This window comes from Nycticebus coucang, chromosome 13 (genome assembly GCF_027406575.1).
Source record: "Nycticebus coucang isolate mNycCou1 chromosome 13, mNycCou1.pri, whole genome shotgun sequence".
In the NCBI taxonomy this organism is placed as follows: domain Eukaryota; kingdom Metazoa; phylum Chordata; class Mammalia; order Primates; family Lorisidae; genus Nycticebus; species Nycticebus coucang.
In genome coordinates this window covers 60,121,878-60,136,436 of record NC_069792.1, presented here as the reverse complement: position 1 = coordinate 60,136,436, position 14,559 = coordinate 60,121,878, and the positions used below count along the sequence as shown (strand labels likewise).

Sequence of the window (14,559 nt, the reverse complement as noted above, 5' to 3'; positions counted from 1 at the left end):
GGCATGGTACACTGTAAAAGCAGTATGGCTATCAAAATTTACAAAATTCCCTTCTTAAGAACCCCTTTTATCTAGCCCCTGAACTCTTTCTCAGATATGGTTTTCAAGATTTCCAATAGGCTAAAAAAAATTAACTCCATTTTTTGATCCCATTCTCATGGCTATCTTAGCATGTTTAAACCAAATTCACTGTGTTTTAATTCCCTCTTGCCCCTCTCTGGTACAACCATTAGATAGTGGAAAAATGACAAAGTGGGGGCAGAAGTCTTAGTTTTGGTCTCTGCTCTGCCTCTTGTTTGGAGTTTAGACAGAAAAGCAGAAATGAAGGTTCCCCCGTAAGGTTCTCTCTTTTATAGAAAACAGTTTTGTTTACCTTAAGGGGAACCAAGAAAACTTATTCCTTTAGTGAAAACCCAAGAAATCATGAATCTATAAACTCTGCACCATACAGAAGCCCAAAAGACTCGAGAACCAGACCACATCCAATAAATTTAGATAAAACATTTAATGAGGCTGGGTGTGGTGGCTCACTCCTGAAATCCTAGGACTTTGGGAGGCCAAGCTATCTAGAGGATAGCTTGAGGTCAGGAGTTTGAGAAGAGTCAGAACAAGAGGGAGCGCCCATTTCTACCAAAAATAGGAAAAATTAGTGGGCACGGCATAGTTGTAGTCTAGTCCCAGCTACTCAGGAGGCTGAGACAGGAGGATCCCTACAGCCCAGAAGTGTTAGGAGCTCATGAATTTGAGACCAGCCTAAGCTAGAGCGAAACCCTGTCTCTAAAAAATAAAGGGGGGGGTGTTGTGGTGGGCGCCTGTAGTCCCAGCTGTTTAGGAGTCTGAGACAAGAGAATTGCTTAAGCCTAAGAGTTTGAGGTTGCTATCAGCTGTGATGCCACAGCACTGTACCACGGGCAACAAAGTGAGACTCTCTAAAAAAACAAACAAACAAAAAAAAAAACGCTGGTGACACTCATGGCTCAGTGGTTAAGGCACCGGCCGCATGCACCAGGGCTGGCAGGTTTGAGCCTGGCCCAGGCCAGCTAAACAACAATGACAAATGCAACAAAAAATAGCCAGGCATGTGGTGGGCGCCTGTAGTCCTACCTACTCGAGAGGCTGATGCAAGAGAATCACTTGAGCCTAAGAGTTTGAGGTTGCTGTGAGCTGTGACGCCACAGGACTTTACTGAGGGTGACATAGTGAGACTGTGTCTCAAAAAAAAGCTAGTAAACAATATTTTAGGACTTTTCAGACCATAAAAACTCACCTCTACTCCAACTAACTAACCCTATGGTTATACTGTCAAAGCAGCCACTGACAATAAATAATGTGGCTGTGTTCCAGTAAGACCTTATTTACAAAACCAAGAAGAGTATCAGATTTGACTATGGTTTGTCAACCCCTACTTTTAAATTGTAATTTCAAAGATGTATTACAGATGTAAAACACAAACGAATACAAGCTCTCTGGGTACGCAAGTATTCCATTTTGCTAAGAGGTGCTCTAGCTTATGGCTTGTGTAAATGTATGTTGCCACAGGATTATTTTATTTTTGGCCTTCTAGACACTGATCATTCTTAAAGCAGCAATTCCCTAACTTTTTGGTCACAGATGACTCTTTTAGACTTTTAAAAAATGTACTGAGTAGCCAGGCGTTGTGGCAGGTGCCTGTAGTCCCAGCTAATCGGGAGGCTGAGACAACAGAAGCACTTGAGCCCAAGAGTTTGAAGTTGATGTGAGCTATGACACCATGGCACTCAACCCCAGGGTGACTGAGTGATATTCTGTTTCAAAAAAGAAAAAAAATATACTGAGGATGTTTACGAGCATTTGTTTATATGGGTTGTATCTATCATATCAGAAATTTAAAATTATACTTCAAAATAATAATAAACTGACTAGATATTATATAACAGTACCTACATAAATAACTGTATCACATTTTTGTAAGAAGACTGGAATATTTTACATTTTGCAAATATCTTTTATGTCTAGTTTTAGTTAGATTCCCATATCTGATTTTGCATTTAATTTATTGTGATCCATTATTTGATTGAAGTACACAAAGAAAATCTGGGTACATACAGATAGATATGCAACTGGAAAAGGGAGGAGTATTTTTTTTGTAGAGACAGAGTCTCACTTTATGGCCCTCGGTAGAGTGCCGTGGCCTCACACGGCTCACAGCAACCTCCAACTCCTGGGCTTAAGCGACTCTCTTGCCTCAGCCTCCCGAGTAGCTGGGACTAAAGGCGCCCACCACAATGCCCGGCTATTTTTTGGTTGCAGTTTGGCCGGGGCCGGGTTTGAACCCGCCACCTTCGGTATATGGGGCCGGCGCCTTACTGACTGAGCCACATGCACCGCCCGGGAGGAGTATTTTAATACCATCTTCAGATAGTTGCCAGTAATCTTCTTTAATATCACATCAGAGATCAGTAGTTCCCAGAGGGTGGGGAGGAGTGAGGGAGAGGGGAAAATGTATGCAAGATTTTTTGAGGATTAGGAAAACATTCTAAAATTAGATTGTAATGATAGCAGTACAATTCTGTAAAAACACTAAAGTGTATACTTAGAATAAGTAAATTTTACTGCATATATTAAAAGAAGGCTGTTTAACAAAAAGGAGAGAAAACCAAGATGGCTGGCACTCAGAGACATTTAAAAAAATAGGAGATAAGACGGGTGCCCCAGGCAGGGCTTTTAGGTCATGTTTAAGATTGTGGAGTGTTTTCTTTCTTCTTTTCTTTTTTTTGAAACAGTGTCTCACTATGACACCCTTGGTAGAGTGCTGTAGCATCACAGCTCACAGCAACCTCAAACTCTTGGGCTTCACATGATTCTCTTGCCTCAGCCTCCCAAGCAGCTGGGACTACAGGCACCCAGATTGTGGAGTGTTTTCTAAGAATAAGAAAGCATAAAGAGTTTTAGACAGATAAAGGAAAAAATATTACATCAAAGCTCTCCAAGTAGTAATTTCTTTCTTTCTTTCTTTTTTTAGAAAAAGTCTCACTCTGTGGCCCTGGGTAGAGTGATGTGACACCATAGCTCATAGCAACCTCAAACTCTTGGGCTCAAGTGATGGTCTTGCCTTGGCCACCTGAGTAGCTGGGACTACAGGTGCCTGTCCACTTCGCTCGGCTAGTTTTTTTTTTTCTTTCTATTTTTAGTAGAGATGGGGTCTCATTCTTGCTCAGGCTGGTCTCAAACACCTCAGCTCCAGTGCTAGGATTACAAGATAAGCCACCAGACCTGAAAAGCAGTAATTTCTTAAAAGTTGTTGCAATGTGGAATGTGAAACTGCATCAGTGAACTTTCTAGACACTAATTTATAATCCATGGGCTTAAGCTGGGCGTGAGGGGCAGGGCACGGTGGCTCAAGCCTGTAATTGTCTCACCCCTATAATCCTAGCACTCTGGGAGGCCAAGGCAGGTGGATTGCTTGAGGTCACAAGTTCACCAAGAGTGAGACCCCTTCTCTACTAAAAATAGGAAAACTGAGGCAAAAGGATCACTTGAGCCCAGGAGTTTGAGGATGTTGTGAGCTATGATGCCACGGCACTCTACCAAAGGCAAGAAAGTGAGAGTTTGTCTCAAAAAAAAAAAAAAAAAAGAAAGAAAAATCCATCGGCTTATTCTGCACTTTGAACAAATCTTTTATGTATGATTTTGTTAACACAAAAGCACTGGTCAAATGGAAAATACTTGTTTACTGAGTTGAACAGAACTCCCAAAATTTAAAACATTAAAAAATCCCACATTTGTTTTTTTTTTAATTTTTATTATTATTATTTTTAATTTTTTTGTAGAGACAGAGTCTCACTTTATGGCCCTCGGTAGAGTGCCATGGCATCACACAGCTCACAGCAACCTCCAACTCCTGGGCTTAAGCAATTCTTTTGCCTCAGCCTCCCGAGTAGCTGGGACTACAGGCGCCCGCCACAACGCCCAGCTATTTTTTTTTGGTTGCAGTTCAGCCGGGGCCGGGTTTGAACCCGCCACCCTCGGTATATGGGGCCAGCGCCTTACCGACTGAGCCACAGGCACCGCCCAAAATCCCACATTTGTTATTATCACAACTGATGTCATCAGAAATTTGTAGTTCATAGTTTTAGATAAAATTTTTTCAAATTCCTAATTTTCACATGGCAAAAAATCATTTTATCATGTGCAGCAAATACTACCAGTTTCCTTTAAGTGACAGGATCATCTTGTTTATTTTTGAGAAAATATTTGCAAATACCCAAGTCTGAATAACCATGACTTCTCTATCAGTTATTCTTTCAAGTAAAAATGGAGTAATATGACATAAGTGAATAATAGTTCAGCAATAAGTCATCATACACCCATTTTCCCTCAAGACAACCATTTTCCTTCAGTATGTAGCATACTTTATGCATATTCCATTTCATCATACAGAATTAAAAAGTATGTATTTAAGAACTGCTGATTAATAAAATAATCATTTTTACTACTTCATCAACGATAACAAGTGAAAACAGCTTTTCCCCATTACTATGAATACATGGCAGTTAGGAATACGACGAGTACTGGCAGTTTGAGTGTCTTGACTCATGCTAAGGAGACAGCACTTTTACCAACTATTGCTTCTGTACCATCAGTACAATCATCAACAGTGTGTAAAAGGCAAATAGTGTCATAGTTACTGTGCAAATACTTCTACCTTTAGGGGGTCAATGAAAGGGTACCTCGGGCCCCTTCTCAGAGGTTCAATGACCATACTTTGAAAACTGTTCAGGAGCATTACTTATCAGCTATGTGATCTTGGGCAAGCCACTAAACTCTTTTTATTGAGCTAGATAAAAGAAATGATAATATCCCTGCCCTGCCACGAGTTGGTCATCAGGATTAAGAGATGTGAAAATATTTTGTAAATTGTGTTGCATCATAAAAATGTAAGACCTCATTAATATATACATTTCTAATGAATAATATTAGGGCTTCAGTGGATACCAATGGCCAATTTATTCCAACAACCTGGTAGTGATCCAAATGTATGTGTTTTGCTTCTGTTGTTTCTCTTACTAGAAATCTTTACATTTCTATCTGAATTTAGACCCTTATAATCAGAGATGCAAAACTGATTAATCATAAATGTTGCTGCCAGCTGAACATATCTAAGTTTTTATCATGTCCCATCTCACCTTAGCCAAACTTGTCTAGACCTATGTCTGAATATGTCCATGTGTTTTAACTAAATAATGTCTGATTGTGTTCATTTTTTCTCCACCCTTCCAAAATTGGCTTCCCCACTTCTTTTTACTGAAATATCATTTCCATCCTTAAGAGCCCAATTAAGTCAATCTTTTCTGGCTACCCAAGTAGGATAACCTTTTTCCTATAAATACCTGATACCACTTTATGTTACTAGATAACTTCTCTTTGCTTGCCTTGCCTTAACTAGACTGTAATCCCTCTGAGGATTAAGAACATCTTATATTTCTTTTTTCTCATTAATATCTATTAGCACAGTGCATTCAGCTTGGTTAATGGTCCTGTGCATACTCTACTAGAGACTAACATCAATGAAGCACTTACCTTCAAGCCCAAATGAAGACCTAGAAGGCTGTGGTTGTTCAACCTGATTTCTAGACCTAATATCTATAGCTGTTGTCATATACAGTTTCTAGACAAAGTTTTATCTATAAGACTTAATTGACAGGGCAAGGTAATCAATATCACAGCTTAGAGTATAATTATACTACAAAATTGTACCTCTTAAAGTGCCTACAATGTGGCTCTAAGAGGAAAATATAAGATAATGGACATTAAGGTACCTCAGTATATCTAAGATAAGTTTTTTTTGTAAAGAAAGTTAACAAGTCAAAAAAACCCCATCTATTTAAAATATACAAAAACACACACAGTACAACATAAAAAAAGAATTAAAATGAAAGCTACTTAAACTAATCAAGTTAAAAAGCATAAATTCCAAATGTAGGATGGCAAAAAAGCCATGAGCTATAGCATTTGTCATCATTCAAAAAGTATAAAATAGGAAACAAACCAAAGGGAGAAATTTTGTACTGAAAAAGCAACAGCAACCAAAAGCCTGTCACCTGATAGAAAGAGCACAGGCTACAGTGTCAGAATAAGTTTCGTTCAGATCCCAGTTTAGAAACTATATAAAAGGAATGAAATCACAAAATCCTTCTAGGTTTCAGAGGTCTTATTTATAAAATGGGGCTATTACTATCTGTCTGGCAATGTTTCTGAAAGGATTAGAAATAATTTAGGGCAGTAAAAAGTACAGATTTTGACCTCGGATGGGTCTGGGTTAGAATGGATTATACATGGCTTATTTAACGTAAGCCTTAGGTTTCTCACTTGTAAGATGCTATAAAACTACTTCCTCAGAGCTCTTGTGAGGATAACTAATGTCATAAATTATTTTTTATAATGTCTACAAAGTCTTAAGAGTACACCTAGTAAGTGCTCACTAAATTGTCCCTACTAGATTTGTAAATATATTCACACATAACCCACATATATCACCCTGCATGGTACCTGCTATATTATACTTCGTAAATGTCAATCATTAAAATTATTTCCTACCACAAGAAATTTCAGAATGATTATTATAAACTTTAAACTGCAATTTTATACCCTGTTACACTTAATCTATATATGATTAAGCAGTAAGAAATTAATGGTAGTTACTTATTTATCCCAACTACAAGTTTTCAGTATAATTAAGAGAATGGAAGCAGGAGTAAATAAATATAAATCGGTGATTTTCACCAAGTGTGCTGTGAACATTTTTAAAGATCACTAATTTAATTATTTTCAAAGGAAGTTCAAAGCACAGTAAGTATATTCCTTTTTTACTCTTTTTTTTTGGGGGGGAGGGGGATCAAAAAAAGTGTGCCTCAGAAGTTTAACTATAGAAGTGTGTTGTGAGATAAAAAATGTTGAAAAATACTGGTATAAATTGTTCACTAACAGAAAGCCCAGGAACAAGAAAACATTATGTCGGAGACATGTAAATTTATATTAGGCATATCAAGTATTCACTCTGTAAACTTACAATCCATAAATTATATGCTTATTTGTTAACGCAAAGTCATTTACTATTTACTTTTCTGCCAAAGGCAAAGTCAAACAAAAATTTCTTTCCCAAACAACCCTTCCTTTCAAGCCCATCTACCTGCAGCTGTTCCTGGCTCTCGACCAATTTCACTAGGTTACAGCAGAAGTGATTACAGGAATTCTTCAAAGACACTTTTTTTTTTTGTAGAGACAGAGTCTCACTTTATGGCCCTCAGTAGAGTGCCATGGCATCACACAGCTCACAGCAACCTCCAACTCCTGGGCTTAAGCGATTCTCTTGCCTCAGCCTCCCAAGTAGCTGGGACTACAGGCGCCCGCCACAACGCCTGGCTATTTTTTGGCTGCAGTTCAGCCGGGCCGGGTTTGAACCCGCCACCCTCGGTATATGGGGCCGGCGCCTTACCGACTGAGCCACAGGCGCCGCCCTCTTCAAAGACACTTTGAAATTGAAAACATTAAGGAACTGTAGCAATTATTTCATATACCATTCTTCCATGAGGCTAGAGCTGCTGCACCCTGGTTCCTAGAAATCACTTACTTTACCAGTGATTTTCTTTTTTTTTATTGTGTCCTGAAAAGGCATTATGCATGCACAGAGTAAAAAAAAAAGGAAGAGAGGTGATTCAATGTAGATAAAGGAACTGAATAAAAAGTTACCTTCTCACAGTAGAAGGAACCGCTGTTAAGTTTCTTATTTATTTTGCCTACTTCCAAACTAGATTCAGTCAAGTAAAAATGGGTCAGTTCTAACACCATCAACTGGAAAATATAAAATCTTAAGAATGTACCACTTTTGGGTTATGATATATTGTCCTATTTGGAATATTGTATATCCAAACCAAAGCACATACCCATGCTTTTTAATAATGACCTGAGTATAGAACACTTCTTTTGGTAAAGCCAAACTGTGTCTAATAAGTAAATGATTCTGCCGCCAATAAAACAGAAATCTATTTTAATACTAAGTATCAGCAGACAATTTTGGTAAGCTTTTTATGCTGGAGGCACACTCTGTTCACAAAGGAACACAATTCCATTTTTGAATCAGAGGTATTTTGTATCTCTGGAACCTTACTCATACAAAAGATGCTCAAGTAGTGAATACATTGTTATTAGCAATGAATACTTAATACCACAGCAATGTTGAAATACTTGGCAATACAACCTTCCTTAAAAAAAACCAAAAACTAAAAAAATAACCTAAACTTTCACCACCCATCCACTATTTCAGATTTTCGGAGTTTCCCTTAAATGAGGGATATACATACAATCTTATAAAATGGGAAACCACCATTTTTATGTCACTCTATTTATTAAGAACCTTGCATACAATTTCACATGCTCCCAACTTACCTTTTCATTTTTCTTGTCTATCTCTGGTGGCTGCTTTGCTGTTACGCTTTGAGTAGCTCGGACAACTTCACCCTCGGCCACTTCGACAGTCTGTCCGTTTGGCTGCATATGCAACAAAATGCATCGTATTATCAAACAGCTTAGCAGATCAAACAAAAGATTTATATTCAGGAAAAAGAATATGCTACAACCAAAATCTATTTCTGATCGAAATTAAAAAGGGTTTTGTATACCAATGTTATCTAAGACTTTATGGACTATTGCCCTTAACAATTTTTTGTAACAGAAATATGATGAACTCATCAACAAAATCTGTGTCACAAATTTTCTAATCTCATCCAGGTAATAGACTGGTGGCAGTTAAAAGGATAACTAAATGGCATTTGCACTTTGACCACCAATTAACTGTGCAATCTCACAACACTTCTCTCATTATCTTTGAGACTATTTCATTTCGTTTTATTTTTGAGAGAGTTTTTATTTTGTCACCCTTGGTAGAGTGTCACGGTGTCATACTTCACAGTAACATCAGACTCTTGGGCTCAAGTGATCCCCTTGCCTCAGCCTCCTGAGTAGTTGGGACACCTGTCGCAACGCCAGGCTATTTTTAGAGACCGGGTCTAGTTCTAGCTTAGGCTGGTCTTGAACTCCTCAGCTCAGGCAGTTTACAAACATTGGCCTCACAGCGTGCTAGGATTATAGGCGTGAGCCACTGTGCCCAGCCTAGAGACTTTATTTTATTTTTAATTTTTTTTAAATTTCAGAATATTACGGAGGTACATATATTTTGGTCACATGAATCACTTCTTTGAGCTTTATTTCTACATCTATAAAATGGTATGTATTATCTATCCAAAAGTCAGCAAAATTTTTCTCTACAGGGTCAGATAAAAAATATTTTTTAGATTTTGTTGGCTACATAAACTCTATTGCAACTATATAAGTCCTCTATTTGAAGCACAAAAGCAGCCAAACATTGTACACAAACAAATGTTAGCTATTTCTAATGTTTCCTCTAATTCTATATTGACTCTGCTATTCTGGGATAAAGCAGCTTTTCCAACCCATTGCCACAGCCTAAAAAGGTTATCTCAGCTTTCCTAATAGTCCTAAAACAAAACGATAGGACTAAGAGGTGTTCACGACAGACTCAAATCTGTGATTATCAAATCTGGCTTTTAATCAGATTAAAAAAAATCATTTCTGTGCCTCATCACCAGAAATGTATATAGATCAAGGAGTTTGACGAATATAGACTAGGTATCTGTATTATAACCTTTCTGAATCCTAACACTTCTTTCTGCTATGCATTCTCCTCTAATTCAATACAATAATGTTAGCAAATCAACATATTAATTCCAATGGCATTTTATTTCAGTTCTTGCACAACAGACTTTTACCAGACTACTTACTCATTACAGCACAGCTATATTCAAGAAAATAACATGAATGGTCAAAGTTTCTACAATGTGACTTTACCTACATTTGTTAAAATGATCAGAGACACAAAGTTAGAAAACGAGAGCATTATGTTCTAAAATCCAATTCGTAGGCTTTCCAAAGATTTGTAGCAGAAAAAAAATCAAAACAAAAGCTGTCTTTTAACTGATTAAATTTCTAATTAATCCAAATTTAATCTGCTGGGTCTTAAGCAACTTATTAAAGACAGACAGCTAATGCCAAAACTGGTTTCCTCACTTTTTGAGATAGAGTCTCACTTTGTCACCCTTGGTAGAGTGCCGTGGCGTCACAGCTCACATCCACCTCAAACTCTTAGGCTTAAGCAATTCTCTTGCCTCAGCCTCCCCAGTAGCTGGGACTACAGCCACCTGCCACAACACCCCGTTATTTTTAGAGATGGGGATCTTGCTCTGGCTCAGGCTGGTCTTGAACCTTTGAACTCAAGCAATTTACTCCCTCGGCCTCCCAGAGTGCTAGGATTACAGGCATGAACCACCAGCCAGGCCTCGGGTTTCCTCACTCTTGATTTGGTTTTCTTTCCTCTGTGATGTTTTGCCTCTTCTAATCTCTCTTTGTTATATATGTCTATGGTGGGAGGGAGGCAGTGCATGGGGAAAAGTAAGAAACTTCAGAATATATTCCAATTTCAGGAATATAAAAGTTTCTATTTTCTTAATTAAATCATAGCTGTGTACATTAATGCATTTATGGGGTACAATGTGCTGGTTCTATATACAATTTGAAGTACTTTCATCAAACTGAGACAGTGACTTACTTTGTTGCCCTTGGTGGAGTGCGTCATAGTTCACGGCAATCTCAAATCTTAGGTTCAAGTGTTCCTCTTGCCTCAGCCTCCTACCACATTGCCTGTCTAATTTTAGAGACAGGGTCTTGCTCTTGCTCAGGCTGGTTGGTCTGGAACTCCTGAGCTCAAGCAATCCACCCACCTTGGCCTCCTAGACTGCCAGGATTATAGGCATGAGCCACTGTGCCTGGCTAATTCTACTTTCTAGTACCATCATCTTACTTTCTGGTCCATTCTCACATGTTACTTCTTAGTTCACACTATCCTCTCTACCCTAACTAACCTTTTTTGATTTCTTGTAGTTACTTTCCACAAAAGCCTGACAACCAATTGAAAAATCTTCTAGTTTCAATTCCAGTTTCCCATCTCTTCAACTGGCATCTCAGAAAGCTTACAATCACAAAACTTCATTTAACTAATCCCCTCAGGATCCATCATAGTCACTTACATACCACTTCCATTGTACTCACACAGATGACTACACTGAATCATTTAACTTTACTAAATTTAAATTAAATTTAAATTTCTCATGCTAAAAGATGAGAAGTTAAGTAGTCAAAACTGCCTTAAAAAACTTGCTAAAGGCTGCACCCGTACCTCAGTGGATAGGGCTTGCCAGCCGCATACACTGGGGCTGGCGGGTTCTAACCCAGCCCGGGCCTGCTAAAACAACAATGCTGCAACAACAACAATAACATCAACAACATCACAAAATAGCCAGGCATTGTGGCGGGCGCATATAGTCTCAGCTACTTGGGAGGCTGAGGCAAGAGAATCGCTTTAGCCCAGGAGTTTGAGGTCCTGTGAGCTGTGATGCCACGGCACTCTACCCAGGATAGGACAACAACTTGAGACTGTCTCAAAAACAAAAAAACAAAAAACTTACTATAAAAGCTCAATGCCATTTATCTGAGACCAATTGCAAACACTACTAATGTAGCCTCCTTATGAAAGATGAAACAATCTTTCCTTTCAAATACTAATTCTGAAGTCCTCAAACAGTGACCAACAGCACTCTCAAGATCCAGAACACCCAATTTCCATTTCTATTGGCTCTGAAATGATTAGCAAGCCTACCTGTGCCCATGTTAATTTCTTCTTTGCATCATTAACCTATGTAACGGCTCTAACTGTGGCTGTTCTCTTTGGCCTAAAGCAAACCTTCAAATTTTCTACTAACTCTTGGGATTTACATAGCTCTCATCACTACTGGGATTGCAGACTCACCAAGTCCCCACAAAAGGCTGATACCATGAAACAATAAGCCTTCTATCCCAAGAGTGAAGTCAACAGAATTCTTGAGTAGCAAGAAAAAAAGAATACACTATGCTGGTTCTCCTTTACACAGTAGCACCAATCAGTTCTTTTATTCTGCTACTAGATAGTCAAGGCCTTGTCCTGGAAAATCAATAACCATATATAAATTAACAAATCCCTAAGTGGGAGATGATACAGATCTGCTCACATGAAAAGTAATCAATTGCAAACCAACTAATCCAATGGGTTTACCCTTGTTACTATCAAATAGGTTTTATATCGAAGGTAATGTTTTCTCTAATCAACTTTCATATATAAAGTAGATTTCTGTAGATCAGCAATTATATAGGCCTCCCATTGTACCCTACCCCAAAATTCTCTGGAGAACTCTGGGTTCTTCCTCTCTAGCCAATCAAAAAATTTTGTATACAGTATACAATTTGGATCTGAAGTTAGACCAAAGATGTCTTTCAAATTTGGTGAAAAATCAACCAATAATAGAAAAATGATATAATCTATAATCATTTATATGGATAAACTCCTTGTAACTATTGCCATGTTTACCTTATTATCCTAACTCCCTTCACACCTCCACTTGATCCTTTTTTAAAAAACATCCACAATGGGCAGTGCCTGTGGCTCAGTCGATAGGGCGCTGGCCCCATATACCGAGGGTGGCGGGTTCAAACCCGGCCCTGGCCAAACTGCAACCAAAAAATAGCCAGGCGTTGTGGCGGGCGCCTGTAGTCCCAGCTGCTCGGGAGGCTGAGGCAGGAGAATCGCTTAAGCCCAGGAGTTGGAGGTTGCTGTGAGCTGTGTGAGGCCACGGCACTCTACTGAGGGCCATAAAGTAAGACTGTCTCTACAAAAAAAAAAAAAAGAAAAAACAAAACAAAACAAAACATCCACAAAAGAATTTTGTGTGTGTGTGTGTGTGTGTTGAGTGTTGGCTGGGGAGGTAATAAACCAGAATGAAGATATCTACACATCTGAAGAAAATGAAGACAGGGCCACATAACAGGAGAGCAGAAGCTTATTTTATGATTCTTGATTTCAAAAAAATAAAATTGTTTATCTTAATCTTCACTTTATTAATTCTATATAATTCCATAAACATTCATTTATTAAGTATTCAGTACCAGCCACTCAGATAGGGACTGTGGAAATAAAGATGTGCAAAAGGAATCTGCCCTCAAGGAGTTTTAAAGTTCAGAATAATAAACTTCTACTTCATTTGAGTAGTCTTGTTAACTGATTCTAACTTGCAAAAAAACTATATCTGAGGTAAGGATATGTAAGGTTTAACACCGACTTCTAAAATGAAATCATTTAAAACCCCATTTTCACTTAGCTATGTAAATTTTGTTTATAGCCACAAAATGTAAAGAATATAACTTAAAATTATTTGAAAACTTCTTAGGTTTAAAAACTAGAAGGGGGGGAAAACCCCCCATGGACGTTAGAGTTATTATACAAACCTGGGAGTAAGGCCCAACTTCCAAAATTAATTGCTGTGATTTTAAGCATTTTTCGACTTAATCCTCAATTCCATCAACGGTAAATGTGAGAAATGTATGTACTTGTCTTACAGATTTCTTTTCAGATTTACACCAAGGAAGAGAACATATGAAAGCATACTTGCTCAAGAAACAGTATTTTCCCTTCTAATATCCTTTCCTCTCCAAAGCTATCATGGCCCATACCCTCTATCCCATGATCAAGCATTTGGGTCATTCTTCATACTGGCAAGCTCAAATATTAAGTGCTGATGATCAATAGGGCCTAGATGTGCAGCTGTCAGGCCCAATGCTCCAGACACAAACTCTTCTGGGAAATTAATGAATTACAAATGATAAGTAAATATATCCTCTCAGAAGTTAAAAATAGTCCAGGCTTGCTTTAGAGACATGCTGTAATCTTTCTTGTGGAAAAAACAAATGTTTTCTAAGAAAATGACATAACATACACCCATGGTTCACTTACTTACTGTTCAGTAAGTTAATACTAAGTAGAATGATATGGAGAACCCTCAAAACTTTGAAAGAAAGGGAAATAAGGGTCAATCCCTGCATTTAAGAAGCTTAGAACCGGGCGGCGCCTGTGGCTCAGTCGGTAGGGCGCCGGCCCCATATACCGAGGGTGGCGGGTTCAAACCCGGCCCCGGACAAACTGCAACCAAAAAATAGCCGGGCGTTGTGGCGGGCGCCTGTAGTCCCAGCTACTAGGGAGGCTGAGGCAGGAGAATCGCTTAAGCCCAGGAGTTGGAGGTTGCTGTGAGCTGTGTGAGGCCACAGCTCTCTACCGAGGGCCATAAAGTGAGACTCCGTCTCTACAAAAAAAAAAAAAAAAAAAAAAAAAAAAAGAAGCTTAGAACCTAGCAAAGACAGACAGGTATATAATAACACATACTAAGATACAAGACAAAAGGTATACCTGCCCTCATACTCGCAAGAGTTTTGAAGGCAAACTGAGAGACCAGGGTTGAAATTCCAAACGTGTGTCAACCTGGACATGTTGCTACTTTACTAAAGTCTCAATTTTATTGGCTGGAAGTTATACTTAGCATATAAGACACATATGCATACATATTATGTTCATGATAAAAAGATAAA

General features: G+C 38.5%; 1 protein-coding gene across 5 annotated transcripts in view; it reads right to left on the bottom strand.

Annotated features, from left to right (window-relative positions):
- MTDH (metadherin) overlaps positions 1-14,559 on the bottom strand; it is a 75,619-nt gene that overhangs the window by 50,626 nt on the left and 10,434 nt on the right. For all 5 annotated transcript variants that reach the window (XM_053558529.1, XM_053558533.1, XM_053558530.1 and 2 more), the window contains exon 2: positions 8,425-8,526. In XM_053558529.1, coding sequence (XP_053414504.1) covers positions 8,425-8,526 — 102 coding nt within the window. The remainder of the gene's footprint in view (positions 1-8,424; positions 8,527-14,559) is intronic.